This window comes from Zootoca vivipara, chromosome 12, assembly GCF_963506605.1.
Source record: "Zootoca vivipara chromosome 12, rZooViv1.1, whole genome shotgun sequence".
Classification (NCBI taxonomy): domain Eukaryota; kingdom Metazoa; phylum Chordata; class Lepidosauria; order Squamata; family Lacertidae; genus Zootoca; species Zootoca vivipara.
This window is the reverse complement of record NC_083287.1, coordinates 45,856,031-45,877,920: the sequence shown is the minus strand read 5'-3', so window position 1 is coordinate 45,877,920 and position 21,890 is coordinate 45,856,031. Positions and strand designations below refer to the sequence as shown.

At 44.2% G+C, this 21,890-nt stretch overlaps 1 protein-coding gene across 1 annotated transcript in view; it reads right to left on the bottom strand.

Moving 5' to 3' along the window:
* VIPR2 (vasoactive intestinal peptide receptor 2) overlaps positions 1-21,664 on the bottom strand; it is a 47,071-nt gene extending 25,407 nt beyond the window's left edge. Inside the window, exons 1-3 of the mRNA XM_035129544.2 lie at positions 21,392-21,664; positions 14,020-14,122; positions 1,632-1,739 (exon numbers count right to left, since the gene is read on the bottom strand). Of these exons, the coding sequence (XP_034985435.1) occupies positions 1,632-1,739; positions 14,020-14,122; positions 21,392-21,442 (262 nt within the window). The 5' untranslated portion in view covers positions 21,443-21,664. The remainder of the gene's footprint in view (positions 1-1,631; positions 1,740-14,019; positions 14,123-21,391) is intronic.
* Positions 21,665-21,890: the final 226 nt, after the last annotated feature.

The following is a 21,890-nucleotide window of genomic DNA, read 5'->3' as shown; positions in this document are numbered from 1 at the left end:
TTAGATGGGGATGTAATTTGAATAAAATTGTCTTCATAAAAAAGCCTCTCATTACCCCACATTATTATTTAAGGTGATATTGAATGATCTATGGCAGGGTTATTAAAGCCTTCAGATCCTGCAGTGATGAATAACTAGCCGGAGAGATGAATGTTCTTCTGACACACAGCAAATCCCAATTTTGCTTATAATGTGTTTCTAAAAGCCTCGTCCCAATTATGGGAAGAGGAGCAGAGATGAGAGAAAGTTCTAGAAGGAATAGCAAACTGGAGGGCTTTCCTATTGTCCCAGAACATTGCAGGAAACTCTTCTGAACCCTAATTCATAAACATGTACCTGCCAAGTAGGCTATGCTTAAATAAATCAACATATCCATAATAAGACTGGAGCCGTAACCCTGAAATAATCAGATCAGCATGTTGGATTGGGAATACCTGCCCTTGAAGCCACCCCATAAGCAAGGTGGGAACAAGGAAACATAGATAGCTGCCTTATACTGAGTTATATTACTGGTCTACATGGCAAAATATTGTCTACACTAGCAGAGGCTGTCCAGGATTTCAGATGGGGAACACAACCAATCCTATCTAGAGATGCTGGGGACTGGACATGGGACCCTCTACATGCAAACCACATGCTATACCATTAAGCTAAGGACACAAACGTGGTCCACCCTCTGCTGATGCTTCTAAAAAAGGCCCTGCACAATATTTCAGATCTTATCTAAAATATTGTGCAAAATAGGTCAGCATGTGTTGGATTTCACACACTTCTGTTCCTCAGGTCCTGTTCAAATGCTATGCCCCATGCGTAGGGATCCAGTGATGCCAGAGATGGGGCAAGTGTTGGCCTAGGGTGCTCCTAGGGGCATTCTTTGCTTCTTGCCAGGTGTATGAGATAGATCCAGGGACAGGTATGGTCCAATGTGGCCCATAACCCACATAAAGGCAGGCTCCTATAACAGGCGACTAATCAAGCCAAATACAGATATTTTCCTGCCTGTGGCTTAAGACAAGATGGTGCCTTTTCCCATTCCATGTACAAGAGCTAACTAGACTGGCAGCCGGATCTCACTGCAGGGCAGCATAGGGGGTGCAGTGCAGATCAGGTGGCACACACAGTTCTTTCCACTTTCCACCTCTCAGTAACTGTACCCTGAGGCAGCTGTGTCACTCTGTCTAATGATAGGACCGGCCCCACAAGTCATCTGTTGCGAGGCCTCCTGGGTGCATAATCAAGCTCCACCCTTCTGCCCTGTGTTTACAGTTCTGGACAGATTGCAAAACCCAGAGTCCCACAGGTCACCATAAATAGCTGGTGGACTGCGTTTTGGTTTAGTGGGTCACTCATCCTGCAGACCTGATATCCATGGCATGCATTCATAGAAATTGCTCGGCACTATGGCCTTGATGCAAACCGGAATATAATCACTTGCATGTTTTCAAGATTATAGACCTGCAGTAAGCCTTCGTAAGTGACATTTGTACACATCTTGAGATACAGGTACCAAATTAAAAATGAACTCTTCATAGCAGAAATGATTTCTTGATTTCTGGCTGTTGTTACCTGCACATGAGAACCCTTTAAAAACACACCTCAATATGGTTTCCATTATATAAAAGATATATTACCTGGTTTGCTGAAAAAAATGCTGAAGATTTTTGGACACGGTACTGTCACGGTTTCCCCAATTTCCGCAGGGTGCCAGCAGGTAATGTTGTCCCAGATCCCAAGACACCCTGGAAAAAAAACAAGCAGAAAGCATTTCATATGGAGCCCCTTGAGTAAATCCCTCCTCCCACTGTGTTCTTCCATCTTCCACAATTAACTTCTCAGGAAGCACCTGTGTTTCTGGTTATTATGAAATATTCAAAAACACATCTGCAACAAGTGCTTTGAAAATGTAGGAGGTTATATATGGTTAGCTCTTTGCCATCAGGAACTGTCTTTCTGTACTTTGCAAAGGATGAGGCACATTGATGGATCTCTGCAGGTACGGTAATAGGAGTAAGTCATGTCTGGACAGGGCAGGCCTCCCATTGAGGTGGTGGATGTTGTGGAGTGGGAAGTGGCGACAAGGTCTCAAGAGTCTGAGTGTACCACGTGGCAAGCCAGCCTGCTGTGGAGGACATTGCCACACTGTCAGGGGTGAGCTAAGAGTTAGCTGCCAGCCCCGTTAGTTTCTGTATGTGGAACAGGAGGGTGCCAACCTTCCCCTCTCAAAATATACGCAGTTCTGCCTACAACTGCCTATCAATTATTTTACATTTCGAATGGAAAAAATAACACCCCTGGCCTCTTGGGTACCTGAAATTGGTACTGGCAATCCAACACAGATTTCCAGACTCAATAAGAAACAAATATTGGTTGACTCATCTGCCATAGGATTTTCTGTATCAGAAACTCAAGCAGGATTTGATCCACTCCTGTGTACACTAATTAAGCAGAGACTGTGTTAACAATCTCTTTTCCTCGCAGAATGTGTTTGTTTACAAAGATTACTGTGCGAGCAATGTTATTATGATGTAATTAATGCAATTGCCTTCATCTGTTTCCTGATTTTTTAAAAAATTATACAATAAAAGCAGCAAGGCTTAATGAACAATTTCAACATACTCATACATCATAGTAACAAATCTTCTGGAAGCTTATTAAAATGGGCTTTCTAAGGAGAAAATGTTACCAATGAATCATGCAGAAATAGAGCTGATTTGTGTCTCTCTAAGTCAGTGATGGCGAACCTATGACACACGTCATAGTTTTTTTTAAAAAAACTTTAATACTTTTTCCCCTCCCCTTTTTCCTTTTTTAAAAAGGGGAAACAAGTATAAATTTTTGTTATTTAAACTATCAATATCGCGAAATTATGGTTTTTTCTCTCGAAGAGACACACCACCTGAGTTATGCTTGGTTTTTTGGCGAATTTTGACACACCAAGCTCAAAAGGTTGCCCATCACTTCCCTAAGTAATCGTATGGCATGTTTGTCGAGAACTTAACTTTTTAAGGCATACTTCCTCCTAATCTATGCATTTTTGCATGCATTGTTTGGCTGGAGACCTGCACTTCAAAATTCGGAGAACTGCAAAATTCAAAGGATAATTGTGTTTTTGGTTCAAAAAGTGTGAGTTGACTTGCTTCTCATTAAAATGCAAACAAAATCAAATTTCTGTCCCATTCCTATTTCTTGGTCAGGTCAACCATGGTCCTGGAAATTCCAGCTGCTTCCAGATCAGGATTCCTTTGGCTATTTTTCCAGCTACCTGGTCACACCTGCCTGCTCTGTTTTCTCCACCTTATCTGCCCCTGCTCTACTCAACTGACCCTCTCCTAGATTCTGACACTACTTCCTCACAATCATTTCTTGCCCCTTCACTGCTATGGAGCAGACTTTCCTCTAGCCTTGAATGAGTGTTCCTTGTGTGTATTTTCACCTGCTAGTTTGATTCATTTAACAGAAGCAACAAGGATTAAGAGAACACTGAACCATACCAGCAATTGTTGGGAAGACACAAAGAAGACTGCTTCCCATCACAGCGCCACCTGTCTGTGGCCAAGCAAACTGTAGCGTGACAACACTCTTACATATATTAAGCATATAAGGCAAACCAAAGCACCACTTATTCTTCATCACTTCTAAAAAAACTGCTTTAGTTTGCTTCTGGCATATTATTCCAATGATTGATTTTGCTTTGGGCATATTATTATTTACTGCCAAGTGCCACAATAAATAAGCATTGGATTACTAAAAGGCAGCAATACTAACAAGACTGAATTATTTTTTACTTTGCCATCAAAATGCATTAGGATCTAATGGCTTGGGTATAATCAGAAACGTTTAAAATTCCAAGTGAGAGAGCCAAAAAAATATTGTGACGAGAAAACTTAATTCTGTCATAGGAATAAATCATGCACATCAAAGAGATCTCCAGCTATCTACCACATTTACAAACTTTATTATGCAAAGTAGAATTCTAGTCATAGGGCTGCTCCCCTTTCCCTTATCCCTTTCACAGGAGGGAAAAGATGAAGAAAAATGGCACCCATGAAACTGATATGGCTTTTCCCCTCATCAATTTCTTGGTAGACGAAAGACAGTGAAGTAAATGTAGGTACTGAATAAAAAGATGGGTTTTAAGTATCCAACTCTGTTCTACTTAGAGTAAGGTAAAGGGACCCCTGACCATTAGGTCCAGTCGTGACCGACTCTGGGGTTGCATGCTCATCTCGCATTATTGGCTGAGGTAGCCGGCGTATAGCTTCCAGGTCATGTGGCCAGCATGACAAAGCCACTTCTGGCGAACCAGAGCAGCACACGGAAACGCCGTTTACCTTCCCGCTGTAGCGGTTCCTATTTATCTACTTGCATTTTGACGTGCTTTCGAACTGCTAGGTTGGCAGGAGCTGGGACCGAGCAACGGGAGCTCACCCCGTCACAGGGATTCGAACCGCTGACCTTCTGATCAGCAAGCCCTAGGCTCAGTGGTTTAACCCACAGCGCCACCTGGGTCCCCTCTACTTAGAGTAGACCCACTGAAATGAATGCACTTGTTAGTCAAAAGCATTAATTTCAGTGGTCCTATTCTGAGTATGGCTAGTACAGGATACAACCCAGTAACCCTACTCAGCTATCCCAACCCACCACAATTGCCACCATGGGGGCGAGCCCGTTCGTCCTGTTCCTTCCCAAATACTGGAATGCACTGGGGGGACTGCTGCCCTCGAGTAATCTCCCTGCATGAAGTTGAACCACAGGAAACCTACATACAAGCAGAGCGGGCTCCCTGCTGCAAACACCCAGCCTCCAACATGTGATGGCTGCAGGAATGTCATCAACACCAGGTACCACTTTGTCACTTCAGATCACACTCCTAGCTCCTCCACTAGATGCAGCTGGAACAAGCCTACATTCATCCTATGTAGTTTGCATGCAAGGATTCAGGACTGCCTGGTAAAACTGGGAAATGTGTATGGTGCTTACAGAGAGTCCAGCCTAGCAGAAGAACCTTCCTCTTATCTGAACATCCCCTGTGGATGAAATGAGGGTGACATTTATTTAGGGATGGTCTATCTGCACTTTGCTCTTCCTTGTGCATGGTCCAAATACATTTTATCTTGATGAAGTGTGGTGTCTCAGATTTTTTGTGTGTAGAGTGCGTTTCCAAGAATCTAACCCTACACTTCATAGAACTACTGAAAAATGTTCTTGGCTACGTGGATGTTCATTTCCTAAAAACAGAAAGTGGAGTCTGTAGACACTGTACTATCCGACAAGATACTAAATTATTAAGAGGCTCTTGAATGGTCTCAGCCAGGCAAGTTAAATCTGTTTTCTTTGTTGCTGAGCAGTGTCGTGGATGGTCTGGAGCAATGGTGGATGGGATCAAAGGAGGGGCAACTTGGCAAAATGGAGAAGTGTTACTGGATCTGCAAGGTGAGTGGGAGCAGGAAGGGAGAAGGTGAAGGTATGGCCTCCTAAATTATAAACCAGACTGAAACAGTAAAGCAAACTTTTCCTAACCCTGTGCCTGTACCAAACAGCATTGACCCCAAAGCTGCAGTCCAGAGCACAGAAGATATGGTTTCCTAGGTGTCGCAAAGCAACACGTAAGAAAGACAAAGGGATATAAAAGCAAACAGCAAAAAGCAACAGCTTAGAGCCTAGAACGTTCTAGTGCTTTGGTGTGGGTGGCTTTTCCCACACAGCCGAAACAAGTTCCTCAGCCTAGATAACACAGAAGCCTCAATTCAACGAGATCATCTCAATTACTGGGATACTGTTTTCTTCCAAAAGGCTAGCATTTTACCCAGAGATCTATGCAGAGGAACCATTTTCTTGACAACGTTGTCATATTTAAAAGCAACAACTCAATATTTCTACCATAAGTAGTGGCCATGCAGGACAATGCCCAAGTACTAGAGGATGGTGGGAACCACTAACAATGACAGATTTTTTAAAAAAACAAAAGACAAACAAGCCCATACAACTAGATTTGCTATTGTGTTTATTTAAATGCATAAGGACTTTGGGACATGTGAAATTACACAAGCCTCTTGTGCATTAATGATTTATGCAAATAAATAAATAAATGTGTAAGGCCTACAATGGAAGTATGGCTGAATCAAGTATCGCAAGTCGTTATTTTGATGGAGCTGATTGCATCTTAAAGAAACAGCAATTATAATGAAACAGCAGTTATGGATTGGAAACCAGTCTGACTTTATGTTAATTATTTTTGGGTTTCAATCTATTAATTATAACTACCTGAGTTAAATACAAGTTAATGATATGCAATCACCTTAATTAGGTTATTTTGTGAAACTGCTCCCCAATCACAGGGTTGATTGAATACTTTAAAATGCTATAGTGTGTGTGTGTGTGTTCGTGTTCCATAGCTGCTTTTAATCTAATTTTCCTAAGTGGTAATCTATTATCCTTATGTTTGTTTGGTTTTTCAAAGGAGTCCCTCACACAGATGCAATGAGATCCTTTGAGCATATGTAATCTTGCATAACCTGTTTTGAAACATTTCCTGTGACATAAGCTGGTGATGGTTCAAAAAATATATTCCCATGGTAAGGGTAAATCTCTACTTCTCTAGATCACTTGCCAGCCAGCAAGATCTTCCCCTTTTATGGCTGCACTTTTCATTTGACTTCTGGTTTTAAGATCACTTTTTAATGTTGGCATTGCAGTGAACATTATCTGGTTCTCATAACAAAAAGTAAAAGAAGAAGAGAAAAGTTTGGATTTGATATCCCGCTTTATCACTACCCAAAGGAGTCTCAAAGCGGCTAACATTCTCCTTTCCCTTCCTCTTCCACAACAAACACTCTGTGAGGTGAGTGAGGCTGAGAGAATTCAGAGAAGTGTGACTAGCCCAAGGTCACCCAGCAGCTGCATGTGGAGGAGCGGAGACGCGAGCCCAGTTCACCAGATTATGAGTCTACAACTCTTAACCACTACACCACACTGGCTCTCAGAGTGCTCTACCAGTAGCGGAGAAAGGTTGGGGCGGTGGGAGCGGCCCACCAGCGACTCCCAAGCCTCCCCATACTCCTTAGCTGTCAAAACGAAGGGGGAAGGCCTGCTCCCCCCTTCCCCCCGATGGGGGGAGCTGCGCCGCTTTGCCAGGGGCCTTCCCCCTTCATTTTGACAGATCGGGAGTCAGGGGAGAGTCGCGGGCGGGCGGCTAGCCCCCGCGCACGGCTAGCCCCCCTGAGACGTGTGGCCAGCCCCACCCCCAGGTGAGCATGTGCGCTGCTCTGGGTGCTGGAGCACCTAGCTCTGCCTCTGGCTCTACCAGCCAGCTATGGCCCTTCCCCCAATCTGTATGCTCCTGCTCAGATCGTAAACAATTTTATTAAAACATGCTTGTAAGCCACTTTTGACTATGCAAAACTGCTTGGAGGCTTATCCTTAGCCGAACTGTCAATAAACCTATTTGACATGACTCCAGCCCACTCACTGATGTCCAGCCTGGGGGGGAAATGCTTGAAACAGACTTCCGGGACCGTATAAAGTAATGCTAGACTTTTTGCCCCTCAATATCTCACGGCGACATGCACATGTCATTTGTGCTTGCCGTGCAATGTGTGCAACCTGTGTGGCGTGGGCATCTCACGCTGGCATATCATGTGGCGTGAACATGTGATGTGAGCACATTGTGCGGTGCCAGCCCCCTCAATCTCTGGGGGAAGCCAATGTCCCTGCCACCACAACAGTAGAATGGGGATGTGCAGGTATATTGTGAGCTCTACCTTGGGTCTTTGTGGAGCAGGGGGCGGTGGTGTGTTTGTAATTTGATGTGCTCTGGTCTTCAACCATGTACAGGCTTGGAGAACACAAACGGCAGCCAGAATCCATGGGACTTCTGTCGTACTTTCAGTTCATAACTGAACGCTGCTAACTGGGTCCAATTGGGCCAGAAGAAACTGAGCTACAGTGGTACCTCGTGTTACAGACAGTTCAGGTTACAGACGCTTCAGGTTACAGACTCCGCTAACTCAGAAATAGTACCTCGGGTTAAGAACTTTGCTTCAGGATGAGAACAGAAATCGTGTGGCAGCAGCTGGAGGCCCCATTAGTTTAGGTGGTACCTGGACCCAGGTGGCGCTGTGGTTAAACCACTGAGCCTAGGGCTTGCTGATCAGAAGGTCGGCGGTTCGAATCCCTGTGACGGGGTGAGCTCCCGTTGCTTGGTCCCAGCTCCTGCCAACCTAGCAGTTCGAAAGCACGTCAAAATGCAAGTAGATAAATAGGAACCGCTACAGCGGGAAGGTAAACGGTGTTTCCATGTGCTGCTCTGGTTTGCCAGAAGCGGCTTTGTCATGCTGGCCACATGACCTGGAAGCTATACGCCGGCTCCCTCGGCCAATAATGCGAGATGAGTGCGCAACCCCAGAGTCGGTCACGACTGGACCTAATGGTCAGGGGTCCCTTTACCTTTACCTTAAGGTTAAGAACAGTTTCAGGTTAAGAACGGACCTCCAGAACGAATTAAGTTCTTAACTTGAGGTACCACTGTATTTTCCAAGTTTGTGAGGGAGATAGTTCAGGGGTTTTTTTTGGTCCATTTCTGATCCTAACCAGGGACAATCAGTCCATTACCATCTGGGGTAACTTCACATTTTAGGTGTTGCTAGCAAAGCTATCTTGGCAGAACCCCTATTTGTTTGACTTACGGCACCTATTCTGGCACCTCAAAGAGGATTCAGTCCACGTACAGGACTCCAGACCAGGCTTTCTCTCCCCCCCCCCCCAGTTGATTTTAGGCCAAAGGCAGCATTAGAAACATGACACACAAGAATCCCAAAAAGGACAATCAATTATTATTTTTTAAATTTATATTTTTAAAAAAGTCTGGCAACGCTGGTGATTATGCACATACTGAAAAATGAGTAACTTTCTGGCTCGACTGGATGCGGAATTCATACCAGTGGCAAAGGACAGACGAATAAATTACTTCTTTTGCTCCAGTGCGATGTCTTTGGGTCTGTTCCAAAGATGAAGGGAAAAGGTCCATCTTTCCCTCGCTTGTGGAAAATATCTGAAAGATGTTGATAGGAAGGTTGCTTTTCTTCGTGTACACACACACTACTGATGAACATTCCCCTGCTGGTGCTAGAGAGTGAGCGAGTCATCAGAGGCTAATGTAAGGCTCCAAGGTGTGAGTCTGGAAGCACAACAGTTAGGCTTTGGCATCCTTTCTCCTCTATCACCAGCGCTCTTTGCATTGTGAGCTCTGAGCTACAACCTGCACTATCTAGGCAAATGTGCATGCACGCACATTTATAATTCTAAGAGTTTTATAGAAAAATAAAATGTGAAAAATAAAATGTACGTTTCCGAGCACAATTCAAAGTGTTGGTGCTGACCTTTAAAGCCCTAAACGGCCTCAGTCCAGTACGGTATACCTGAAGGAGTGTCTCCACCCCCATCATTCTGCCCGGACACTGAGGTCCAGCGCCGAGGGCCTTCTGGCAGTTCCCTCACTCCGAGAAGCAAAGCTACAGGGAACCAGGCAGAGGGTCTTCTCGGTAGTGGCACCCGCCCTGTGGAACACCCTCCCATCAGAGATCAGAGAGATAAACAACTACCTGACATTTAGAAAATACCTAAAGGCAGCCCTGTTTAGGGAAGTTTTTAATCTGTGACAGTTGATGTATTTTAATGTTTGTTGGAAGCCGCCCAGAGTGGCAGGGGAAGCCCAGCCAGATGGGCGGGGTATAAATAATAAATTGTTGTTGTTGTTGTTGTTAAAAGAAAAATGTAACCTCAAGTCTGAGAAGGGGTATGCCTCTGAATATCAATTGAGGGAGGTGATAAGCAGGAGAGAGCTATTGCGTTCATGCCCTGCTTGTGAGCTTCCCAAAGGCATGTGGTTGGCCAAAGATGGACTAGATGGGTCTTTGATCAGATCCAGCAGGTATCTTCTAAAGTACTTGGAAGTTCTAGGGAGTTCCAGCAGTGCTTTTGCCTTTAACAGTTCTCTTGTGGGCAGAAGGTAGAGAAGTCAGTGCTTAGATAAATCCTTCAGCTTCATCTCTGGAGTTGTTTGCTTGCTGTGGGCTTTGTGATTGCTAAGCATGCTCTAATCCTGAAAATCTATACGAGGTAATCCACACAGTTTTTGGACCATAAAAGCAACACGATTGCATCTCCGTTTAAAACAAAGTTCCCCACGGCCCCAACTAAAGCAGCTATTGTGTGCTCTATAAATAGGACACGTTATGGGCAGGAGGTCACAACCCCCCTTAGTTTCCTAGCACTTCCATATCCTTTTAAAAATGCTCACTGAAGCAATTCTTTAGCTTTGCTGCAGTCAGATATGCTTTCAAGCCAGCAAATGCCATGATTGAATGAGTTAGATGTTTAGACATTCCATTTAAACAGACTATCAAACCATGGTTTGGCATTACATGAATAAGCAGTGAGGAGTCTCAGTTCGCATACTTATCCCACTGCACACTGATCCTGCTTTGAAACAAACCATAGTTTATCATTTCATCCATACTCTGCTAGCCCAAACAAACCTAGGATCAAATCCTGGCTTACGATCCTGGTTTGCAGGGCAAGTGCTGGTTCGGACAGTCAACCCCTGTTCCCAGGGAACTGGGAATTGTCAATTTCTGAGAGGAATAGGGTTCTCTCAACACCCTTAAACTACAACTCCCAGGATTTGGGGGGGGGAGGAGCCATGACTGTTAAAAGTGGTATCATAGCAAATAAACATATGGTATGAATGTGACCCAGGACTAAAAGGTAAAGGTAAAGGTACCCCTGACTGTTAGGTCCAGTCGCGGATGACTCTGGGGTTGCATGCTCATCTCTCTCTATAGGCCGAGGGAGCTTCCGGGTCATGTGGCCAGCATGACAGAGCCGCTTCTGGCGAACCAGGGCAGCACACGGAAATGCCGTTTACCTTCCCGCCGGAGCGGTACCTATTTATATACTTGCACTTTGATGTGCTTTCGAACTGCTAGGTGGGCAGGAGCTGGGACCTAAAAACAAGAGCTCACCCCGTTGCGGGGATTCGAACCGCCGACCTTCCAATCGGGCAAGCCCTAGGCTCAGTGGTTTAGACCACAGCGCCACCCGCGTCCCTCCGACCTAGGACTAGGGAGACCCAAATTCAAATCCTCATTTAGTCAAGAAGCTTACTGGGTTACCTTGTGCCAGTTGCTATATTTCTTGGCCTAACCTATCTTACAGGGCTACTGAATATAAACACAACAATTAAACTGAAAATAAATAAAGTAAACCAGCACAGCAATTAGGCTTTCTCATTTTTCTCTGTGATTGCAAGGAACCCGCAGGCTTGTATTGGCTCTCAACCCACCCTTCCAATTGGCTGGCAACCTTATAATCCTTGTCCAATAAAGATATTCTTGCCAGTTAAAAACAATCCTATAACAGACTCTTTTAAAATTCTGACTCACAGCACCCAGTCTAATTCAATTCATTGCTACTGATCCATTTTCTTTTACAGGCGGATATGTTTTTACTTTTCTGTTTCAAACCCTTCGCTGTATTTATTGTCTCCCTACTGAGAAGAATGAAAGATCATTTATTTACACTGTGAGCAGATGGCCTTGGTTGAGGCACTGACTTGTGGGAAATGTTTCACTTCTATATTTGCTTTTTGATAATCTTCTGTTCCATTGCACTTAAAGCCATAGTGAAAAATTGTTTTAAAAGCAGAGACAGGAAAGGAATGGAATCAGCTGCCTTCCTTCCAAGCACTTTCTCCTCATCTTAAAAATGTAATCATTGCCCCATAAGACATTTTATCATTAAAAAATAAATAAATCCAAACATATTCACGTACTGCAAGGAAATCCTGCAGAGTCTAAGTATGGCCCTACAACTAAGTTCTTCAACCACAGTTCCTGGACGACAGCTCCCATGATCCTCAGACAGGTCAGGGGTGATGGAGTTGTAGTACAACAGCATCTGGTGGACTCAAGGTTGAAAAACTATAGTGTAGACAGTACTGAACTATATGCAGGGCGAGCTCAATTTGCTGTGTGAGATGAAAATGGCACCACCCCTCTTCTCCCATGGACCAAAACCAACTTTTAATCTTATTTCAGCACTGGTGATGGGACTGTTAGCATATTCAATTCTGTCCACTGCCCAGCAGAAGAAAGAATCTAGGGCTTCTCATCCCTATATTCCAACAGGGACAACATCTTCCACCAAAGCTACCTCAGAGACACAGAACAAATTGCTTAGCACACAGTCGTTCTCCAACACCTCACTGTTGCCTGCCCCTCAGCTATCTGCCACCTAAAGCTCCTGCCTCATTCTGCCTACTGGTAGGGACAACCCTAGCTAGATGGCCCAATGGTCTGATTTGATACAAGGCAGCTTCCACTATTCCCAAAAGGGACCTACTAGCACCACACTGTGCTATTTGCTGCTCCCCATTGCCCCTGCCCTTGGAGGGGTAGAATGTCATCATTGGGGTGTAAGGAATGTCTTTTCATTTATGGTGGGAGTGTCCACTGATGAAAGAGTTCTGGTCTAATGTGTATATAATGTCTTAAAGACTACCAGACAAATGACCCCACAACGCTCACTTCTAAATATATGAGATAGTCATATTCAAAAACTGCAAGCTAAAGAATTAGTGATGTGGCTTCTGGCCGCAGCTAGGATATCTACAGCACAAAAGTGGAATACTTGTAGGGCCTTCAGATATCTCTGTGGTATGAAAGTGAATGGAACCTGGCAAGGGCAGGAAAAAAAAGGTTTCCAAAGGCTTAGAAGACCCATAACATTTTTTATACTGTGTAGTCAGATTCTATCATTTATACCAGCACAACTAACTTCCAGGACACTGTGGCCCCGTATGCAGGAAATAAGGCATAGCTGCCAAGTACCCTGTTTTCCCCGGGAAACCCCCGTATGTTCCCGCAGGTGTCCCAAATGACAAAATACCCCATATTCCCCCGGATTACGGAGCTCCTGCCGGCAGCCATGTTCTTCTGGTGCCGTGCCGGCACAGGAAGTCACTTCTACGCACTTCCGGACATGCGTATAAGTGACTTCCGATGCCGCTGTGCCCATTTCCAAAATGTCCGCAGCACCAGAATTCGTTTCTACGCACTTCCGGACATGTGTAGAAGTGACTTCTGGCGCTGCAGACATTTTGGAAATGGGCAGAGCAGCATCGTAGAAGTGCGTAGAAGTAACTTCCGGTGCCACAGCGCTGCTGATCCTGGATTTTTCAATCCGGAACTTGGCACCTATGGAAATAAGGACATCTAAATGTTTCTACCAACAGATGTCCCCTCACATCTTCTGATTTTGTTGACAAATTCAAGAGGATGGATGTGTCATTTCTTTGTCCCCACTTTGTCATTTCTGATATTTTTGTATTTTTACATTTGTTTTTGTACGTACATTTATTTTATGTATAATGGAATAAAATAAAAGTAATTTACTAATTACAGTAAGTAATCATGGAAATACAGCAGGCTGGCAGAGGGGGTGGTAGATAACACTGTCCCATTTCAATGCTAGCCATGAGAAGGGACCTTCCTTTCATTTGCAGCCAGCATGGAAATGGAGGCTACAAGCATCTTAACAGGCTCCTTTAAATTTCAGGCCAGTAGCTTTCGTAGACTTATCTGCAAAGCTACACAAATGAATCACTCTTTTCTTTTCACTCTCTAAGTGTTGTATCCGAACAACAGAACTCGGGATTCTAAACTGCGAAGCTGCTGCGAAGGTGAAGAAAACTTCCAGAAACGTGGAATTGGTTTGAAAGTAAAAAAAAAAAAAACTTTATTGCAAGCATGCAAGAAAGTGACTCAGCATAGGTTTCCCAAAATGCTGGCCCAGAACATATATCGTCAATCCATTTTATACCTTAGACCATACATTGCAACCCAAAATATGAACTTTCTGCTTTTTAGGCAAAAGGACAAATGTGGCTCAGGCCTTGCAGATATGTACCTGAGACATAGGCCTGATACCTGGGGGCATGTACATCATAAGTTGTCTTCTTACCTTTAAAACCCACGGTTTTGGCATCTTTTAAAAGCTCCATGCACCTTATTTCCTCTTTATGAAGCTCCAGCTGCAATCTGCATTCTGGGTGAATCCCATTTACCTGTGAAAGTTAACAAAGGACACGACTGAAATATATTAATAACACTAAGCACACCTAATCATTTTTATTAGGTTTTTCAAGAATAAGTAAATACATTAGCACTGGAAGTTATAGGCTGAATAAAATATGCTGATACAATTGCATTACACTATTACCATCACTCGGCAAACGAACATGCAGAGAACCACTGTAACAAATAAACTAACTGACCGAAACAAAACTACAACAGACCCTTCACTTCCAAGTGTCATTATAGAATGTATCATTACTCCTCAGCAGGTACGTGTAGCAAAGAAAAATAAAAACTTAATTGCAAATCACGATGCATACCAAAATATATTAAATCTACTGAAAGAGCAGTTTACATCAAGATGTTCATTCATTCCAATGGGACTACTCTGAGTAAGACTAGCACTGGGTACAACCCAATGCCATTTTGGCCTGAAAACAACCACTGGTATCAAAACATATATTTTAGTTCTATAGCAGAAACTGAGGGATCCTCGAAATGCCATGAAGGTAGTGATAACCAGCTATGAAGGCTGTGGTTTTTCATTTTAATGGGGAACTGTCTGATGCTGCAGGTTGAAAAGGTTGGTAAAACAAAACACTGCTTGACCACAGGGAGTCATTAACGTCTCCAGTCCAGATAGAGAAATCTCTGAGGTGGAAGAGGCACAGGGCACAGCTCCAAAGAAAGATATGGAGGGACCTGCTGCTGTCCAAGGTAGCATGAATAACCCATTACAGGGATGCCTTGCCTAGGTCTAGGCCCCTCCAACCTTATCCCAAGTCCTCAATCCCCCCCTTGCATCATCCTCTGGGCCTCAGCAGCAAAGGTGTCATTAGACCCAGTGCATAGCTTAGTTGGCTGCCAGAAGGCTCTGTCACTTGGAAGGAAAGATCTATTTGGGAGGAACAACCTTACTTTGGAATACTAGGAAGATCCAGCTGCAAGCATTGACTCAGCAGAGGACCTTCTCTGGTTTAACAGCTTCCTTTAAGACTCATTAATGCCTTTGTTTGAGCTCTGGCCTCCACAACCAGGTACCAGTAGTGGCCACAGGGTATCTCCCAGGGGGCTGAGGACAAGGCATTGTGGCTAAAGACACCTAGTGAGCTCATGGCAGAAACAAAATTCAAAATTCAAACCACTGACTTTCTGGTTCACCATTCAGTCTCGTAACTGCTGCGCTTACTAACGTTGTCAGCACCTAAGGTTCCCAAAACTGGCTTTAAATGTAGGCAGCCTGGTTGCTCACGAGCAATCTCAATGGGAACTTTGAAAAACCGCACTCTTCTGTACAAAGAAACATCCTTGATTGCTGCCTTGAACATTCCCCAGTGAACAATGCCACTGCAGTTGGCAATCACTAGTCACCACAGGGATATTTGAAAATATTGATTGAAGTGACTCACAGCTTTTCAGAGTAACTTGAAAATTATTATAAATGAAGGAAATGTACATTTTTGTTATCAAAAGAGAACCTGGCTAACTATGGAGTAGGGTGGAAGAGAACCCATCTAGTGTGATAAGAACAAAGTATCACAAATTTTAATGTGGCGACTTTTCATTCTTCTCCCCTTTCTTTGTACATCTTATTTCTTAAATGCTGCGCAGTGGGGAAAACCTACTGTAATGTGCAAACATTTCTCTTACTCTTTGAATTTATTACTCTTCTGAACTGGAATGGCTCATTGGTTGCGTTAAGGTCAGCAAGGTTTATCTTGCCTGGGCTGGATTGGTCCTATGGAGATCCCTCTGTGGGCTGGATCACGCGTGCACCTGTGATTTTTAGTATCTGCATCTGCGCAGGTGCGATTTTCAGCACAGCAGAAGGAAGTCCCCATGCTGCGCTGCACCGGTTTAGTGCAGCGCGCGAGCTCAGGAGCCAGTCAAATGACCTCCGCAGGCCGCTTCTGGCCCATTGGCCTTAGGTTGCTGACCCCTGCGTTAAGGTGTCACAATACACAACCAAACCATGGTTTATTGTGACAACAACAATTCTAGCCTCTACCTGAGCTTACATATTCTTCCTCCCTGCCCTTCCATCAGCATTGCCACAAGGACTGTGGACATGTTTGAGATTTTTTCTTGGGAATATAAAGTGGTATAGAAATGAAATTCATCATCATCATCCGAACCCAACAAACAGTGGTTAGTCTTAACTATAATGTATTGAAACAAGCCAGCTTCTAAACACAGTTAAGAAGTGTAGACTGAGATTAACCACAATCTGGGCTTCAGGCATAACATTAAATATATAAGCCTTGTTATATTTATGCACAGGTGCAGTGCCGGGGGAAAAGTATGGCAACCATGAAAAAAATAGTGGTTTCTAATGCTAGTTTCCTTTTCCAAGTATCTTTCTTGGAGCACAATTTTCTAATGTGTGGCCCAGTTTCTATTAGGACTGAAAGTGTACAGGGAATAGTTTTTCTCCCTCTTGCATGGGGCTAGAATTTGTGTGCATCCAATGAAGATTAGAAGATTCAGGGCAGATAAGAGACATTTCTTTCTCATGCAGCAGATGAACTATAGAACTCGTTCCCACGGAAAGCAGCGATATCCAGCAATGTGGATGGCTTTAAAAGAGGATTAGACAAATTCATAGTCAGAGGCAGTAGCGCTTCTGGATACGACCTGCTCACATCCTGCTTGCAGGTTTCCCACAGGCATCTGATTGGCCACTGTGAGAACAGGATGCTGGAGTAGGTGGATTATTGGCCTGATCCTGTAGGTTCTTATTAAGATTACTTATGAGAATCACAAAACAAAACATAGATGCAGCTTTGTGTGCCACTAGTGAACTTTAATTCTCAGTGTTTATCACTTGTTGATTAAACAAATGTCTAAAAATATTCTTTTTTAAAATCTTTAAATCACATGATTTAAATGTTCTCTAAACAGTGATTTAGCAATGAAGCCCAGGGTGCTGTTTGAAAGATATACATCAGCTGTGGAAATTGCAGAAGATGTGCAATGCCCCCTCTCGCTGTATTCCAAGCATGCTGCGTTGTGCAAAAGCATTCATTTTCTAACAAATAAGCCAGTTTGAATCATATGCACTTCATGAAAGGCCTTTAGGCACCAAGTGATCTTGGAGTCTGGAGTGATTTTTCTTATGCACATTTATGAAAAAATATCATTTTGGATAGTAGGGAATACAAATTGGCACTCTACAAGCCATCGCATAGGATGAACTGCAGCCGTTAACAGTTTACTATTGGGCGGAAAAAACACCTTCCAGGGAAAGGGAAAAGAAGCAATTTGGAAGCAATCCAACATTTTTAACTGGCATCATTTACCAAGCTTGGTTAATAAAAGGTGGTTCCCTGCTGTTGCAAGATCCTTTTATGCATTTCCGCCTGATGTGCAAATTAAACAGCAGTTCGATAGTGCTCAGTTCGGCAGCACATATACTAAAATTGGAACGATATACAGAAGATTAGCCTGGCAAAACAGCAGTTGGATAAATCACACTTAACTACTTTCAAGTCCTGAAAGACTTGATTCTATAGTATGTTGCAATAAAACAGTCAGGAATCAGGAATGTGGAAAAACTGCTGTGCCAGAGGAACAACAAAGCCTGCATTTGTTTCACTGGGCATCACACACACACAGGTGATGTGTGGCACAAACCTTTGCAGAGGACTGGTGGAGGGATGAGGACTCACAGGGATGATTCACCCATATGGCATTCCGAGATCCAGTCAGAATAAGGAATGCTAGGCTAAATGGACCAATGACCTCACTAGAAAGCAGCTCCACGTGTTCATTATAAAACAGAAGGGAAAGCGAACATGTGAAAATAGAGGAGTTAAAAAGCCATGCTACACATAACCCAGGTGGCGCTGTGGGCTAAACCACTGAGCCGAGGGCTAAACCACTGAGCCTAGGGCTTGCTGATCAGAAGGTCAGCGGTTCAAATCCCTGTGACGGGGTGAGCTCCCGTTGCTCGGTCCCAGCTCCTGCCAACCTAGCAGTTCGAAAGCACATCAAAATGCAAGTAGATAAATAGGAACCACTATAGCGGGAAGGTAAACGGCGTTTCCATGTGCTGCTCTGGTTTGCCAGAAGTGGCTTTGTCATGCTGGCCACATGACCTGGAAGCTACCGGTATACGCCGGCTCGCTTGGCCAATAATGCGAGATGAGCGCACAACCCCAGAGTCGGTCACGACTGGACCTAATGGTCAGGGGTCCCTTTACCTTTACTTTACACATAACTTAAGACAAGGGCTTTGGGTCACTTCATACGTTATATACATGGGGTTGCTTCTGTAGGAGCACTCAGCAAACTGCTTCAGCCAATTCCTCATTTCTGGCAAGTACACAGGAGGCTGCTTTCTCCTGAGTCAGACCACTGGTCCATCTTGCTCAGTATTGCCCATGCTAAGTGGCAGCATGGTTTGAGACAGAAGTCATTCCCAGTGCTACCTAGAAATGTCAGGGAGCTGAACCTGGATGCAAAGCTGATGTGAGGCTGATCTGAGGCTGCCCTTCTTCTGCATGATGCCTGTGATTGCAAACACATGCTTCTGTTTACAAAACAGCTCCTCATTCAGGGTTTGCCCTATGTTTGCCAGAGTACAAATGATCACCTGGGAGAGAAAGTGTGAGGGAGATATCGGAAGGATTTGAAAAGAAAGTTAAGAGCAAAGCAGAAGTCTAGGAGGCAAGAAGAAGCCAAAAGAGCAAACAGGGAGATATAAAGCTTAAGGCAAGAAACCATGCATTTTAAAAAAAATTAGCTTCCTTTGGGCATACTATAATACACTTTAAAAATTCACTTTACCTTTGAATCCTATTGATAAACTCAATAAACCCTATCAATCCAAAGCTTTCTATTGACACACTGTTCATTTTACTGAACAGTGAAAAGAAAAGTGTGTGGATTTGTGAAAACGTGAATCCTATTGATAAACACAAGCATAGGCATGCATGCCAAAACGTTGGGGCGGAGGAGGTAAAATTCCTAATCGGAAAAGCACTGCAGTCATGGCTAGGAGGGTGTAGAATAATTTTTCTTTGAGGTCTGCAAAGAAAACATTGTCTCAGAACCTCTAAGGAGTACTGAATGCTGTGGGGCAGTCTGCCTTTTACGTTCTCCATGGGTGAAGTTTAAAGGGCTGTTTCTATTAAAGTGGTGAGTGCATGCAATAAAAACTAAACTGACCGCAAGCTGATTAAAAAAACACTTTCTTTCCTTCTCAACAACATTCACATACAGTATATTCCAACTCTACAATTCTATCCTTCATAGAGTTGTTGTGAGGATAAACGCGAGAGGGGGCGAATACCACCTTGAGCTCTTTGGAAGAAAGAGGTAGGGGAAAGAAGGGAATCTAAACAGAATAGAGAGAAAATTGTATGACTATTTTTTTTTGTCCTTACTAGCCAATGTCTGGTCAATAAGCTCAAGGGGGAAAACACACACTTGCAACACAGTTCAAGTAATAAGACTAATTTCTGCATGCAAATCATAATGTCTGCAGCAGCCCCCAAGGCTTTTCCTCCTGACTAGTGATTTGAAAAGGATGTGCAAAAGCATTTCTAAGATTAGAAAGACCATGCATTAATGAAGTGGCTTTACCATTAAGTACCACAAAGCAGGAGGTTCGAAAGGGGGATATTTTTTCTTCCTCCATTTCTGTGCATCATTAAAAAAATAAATAATCAAAACCAGTAGGCATTGTTATATCTTTTTGCTTTAGGTGCAACAATGTTTGAAGTCCAGTACTGGGTGTTGGTATACGAGATGTGTATGTCCCAGAAGCTTTGCAAGGTGAGTCTCACATTCCTTGCACTAATATTAAGATACCCACCTGCAGCTGCTTTCCAGCTGCTTCCTGATGTGCAGTGTCAAAACACAAGTATTTATTATATATGTTCTTACACTTATACCCATGCTTTTCTTCTGTCACAAAACACAAGGTGGCATAGATATGGTTCCCAGACAGCATGACAAATTCAAGACTGCCTTTTTAATTATTATTTTTGGAACTTTGGAGCACTTGATCCAGAATTATCATTATTACACACAAGTTTCATGTTCAAAATTACTAATAATACAGGCTAGAATTTCCACTCCAGCTAGAAATGTCTATTGAAAAAATTTGGAGGGGAAAACTTCACATATTTGCCATTCCTTAATAATTTTGATTTTGATGACAAAAGGCTTGACATTTGTCGCAGGGGGAAACCAATCTGCATAAAATTATCTTGAGGCTGCAGACCATAATATTTAGCCTGGAGGCTAGTTCGACTGCGTGAACAGCACTGGAGGCATTGCCATCAGAAGTACTTCTGTTTACAGCAGTGACAGGACTAATTCATACTGTCTGCTTTGTCCTGATCTTTCTCAATGAATTACGGTAAGATCCAGAAGTTTACAGAGGCGGGGAACACCTCAGAGGAATTATGGGTGATGCTGTACTTCATCCTTTATGGTCCTGCTGCGGGTGTGGGTGGAAGATGTCTGGCTCTTCTTTCCATAATGCTGAAATATTGTGATCTTACTAGCTTCCTCTCTCCGTCCCAAAGTGAATCTGCTTTTCAGTCATGCTTTGCCTGTCATATCTGCAGTGAAGCATTTATTGCTACGATTCATTGCCCCCTCACAATCCACAATGCTCAAGTTCACCAAGCAAATTCACCTGCTTTCACGACTGGGCTAAAGATCCCTTACAACAAATTATTCACCAGCCTATCAAACAGGGCGGTTAAAGAGATAGGGCTGTTAAAGAGGGTGAGCCCCACACACTTTGTTGCCTAAATGAGTGGGGAAGCAATGCTAATCTGTGTTGCTCTCTCCTAAATCCAGGAATATTTTGCATGTGCGCTGAGCAGTTCTGACCCATTTCCACCTGCATGCTAAGTCAGCACTGGGAACAAGCTCACACTTTCCTCCCACAATTTTATGGAGTTTGCTCTATGTTACTGGCGATGATAAAAATCCAAGCGGATCGTTTTGAGAACAGAGGGACACCTATAGCTTTAAAAGAGCAGTCACCCAGCGAGGGGGGGTCATACGAACGCAGGGTTGGGAGAGAAAAGAGAAATTATTCACTGTGCCCTTTTTAAATAAAGGGGCGCCGTGGGAGTCCACGCGTCCTGTGGTTGCCCAGCGGTGAACTGCGGGAAAGGCACTTTGCACATGCTCAGAGGCTAACCCCGGTTTATGATATCAGCACCCGGGTGAGGGAAGCAGCAGGTGCCGGGGTTGGGGGGCTCCACAGGAAAGCAAACAAACCCAGAGTTACTCACCAGCCCCAAAGTCCACCAACCGATCGAGAAGAGAAGGGCCGGCAAGTTCATCCCAGCCAAGTGCCGGAGGGGCAGGATCAGCTCTCCGGGGCCGGGGGTCGCGGCGGGCTCCGCGGGCTTCCGAAGCTGCAGAGACCCCCCAGCAGAAACATAAGGTCGCCGAGCAGTCGCTTCGCGGGCGCGCACGTGGGCCGCTCCCGCCGCGCCTCCAGCTCGCAGCACGAGTCCTCGGTTCCTCGTCGCCCGGACTGCGGCTCCTGCCTCCGTCGCCTCCCAGCCCAGACTGGCTCCCCGGCACGCTGGACTGCGCGCTACTGTTCACCCACCCAGGACTCCTCCTCTCCGCCTCCGGCTTTCTCTTGCCTCTCCTCCTCCCCTCGATCTGGTTCTTACATTGGCGCCCTGGAGTTGCTGCTTGTGTGCCGCTCGACAGGCAGAAATACAACCGGTGACGTGTTTTACATTTTTATTCTGGGGTTGGGCTTCTTAATATTAGGGG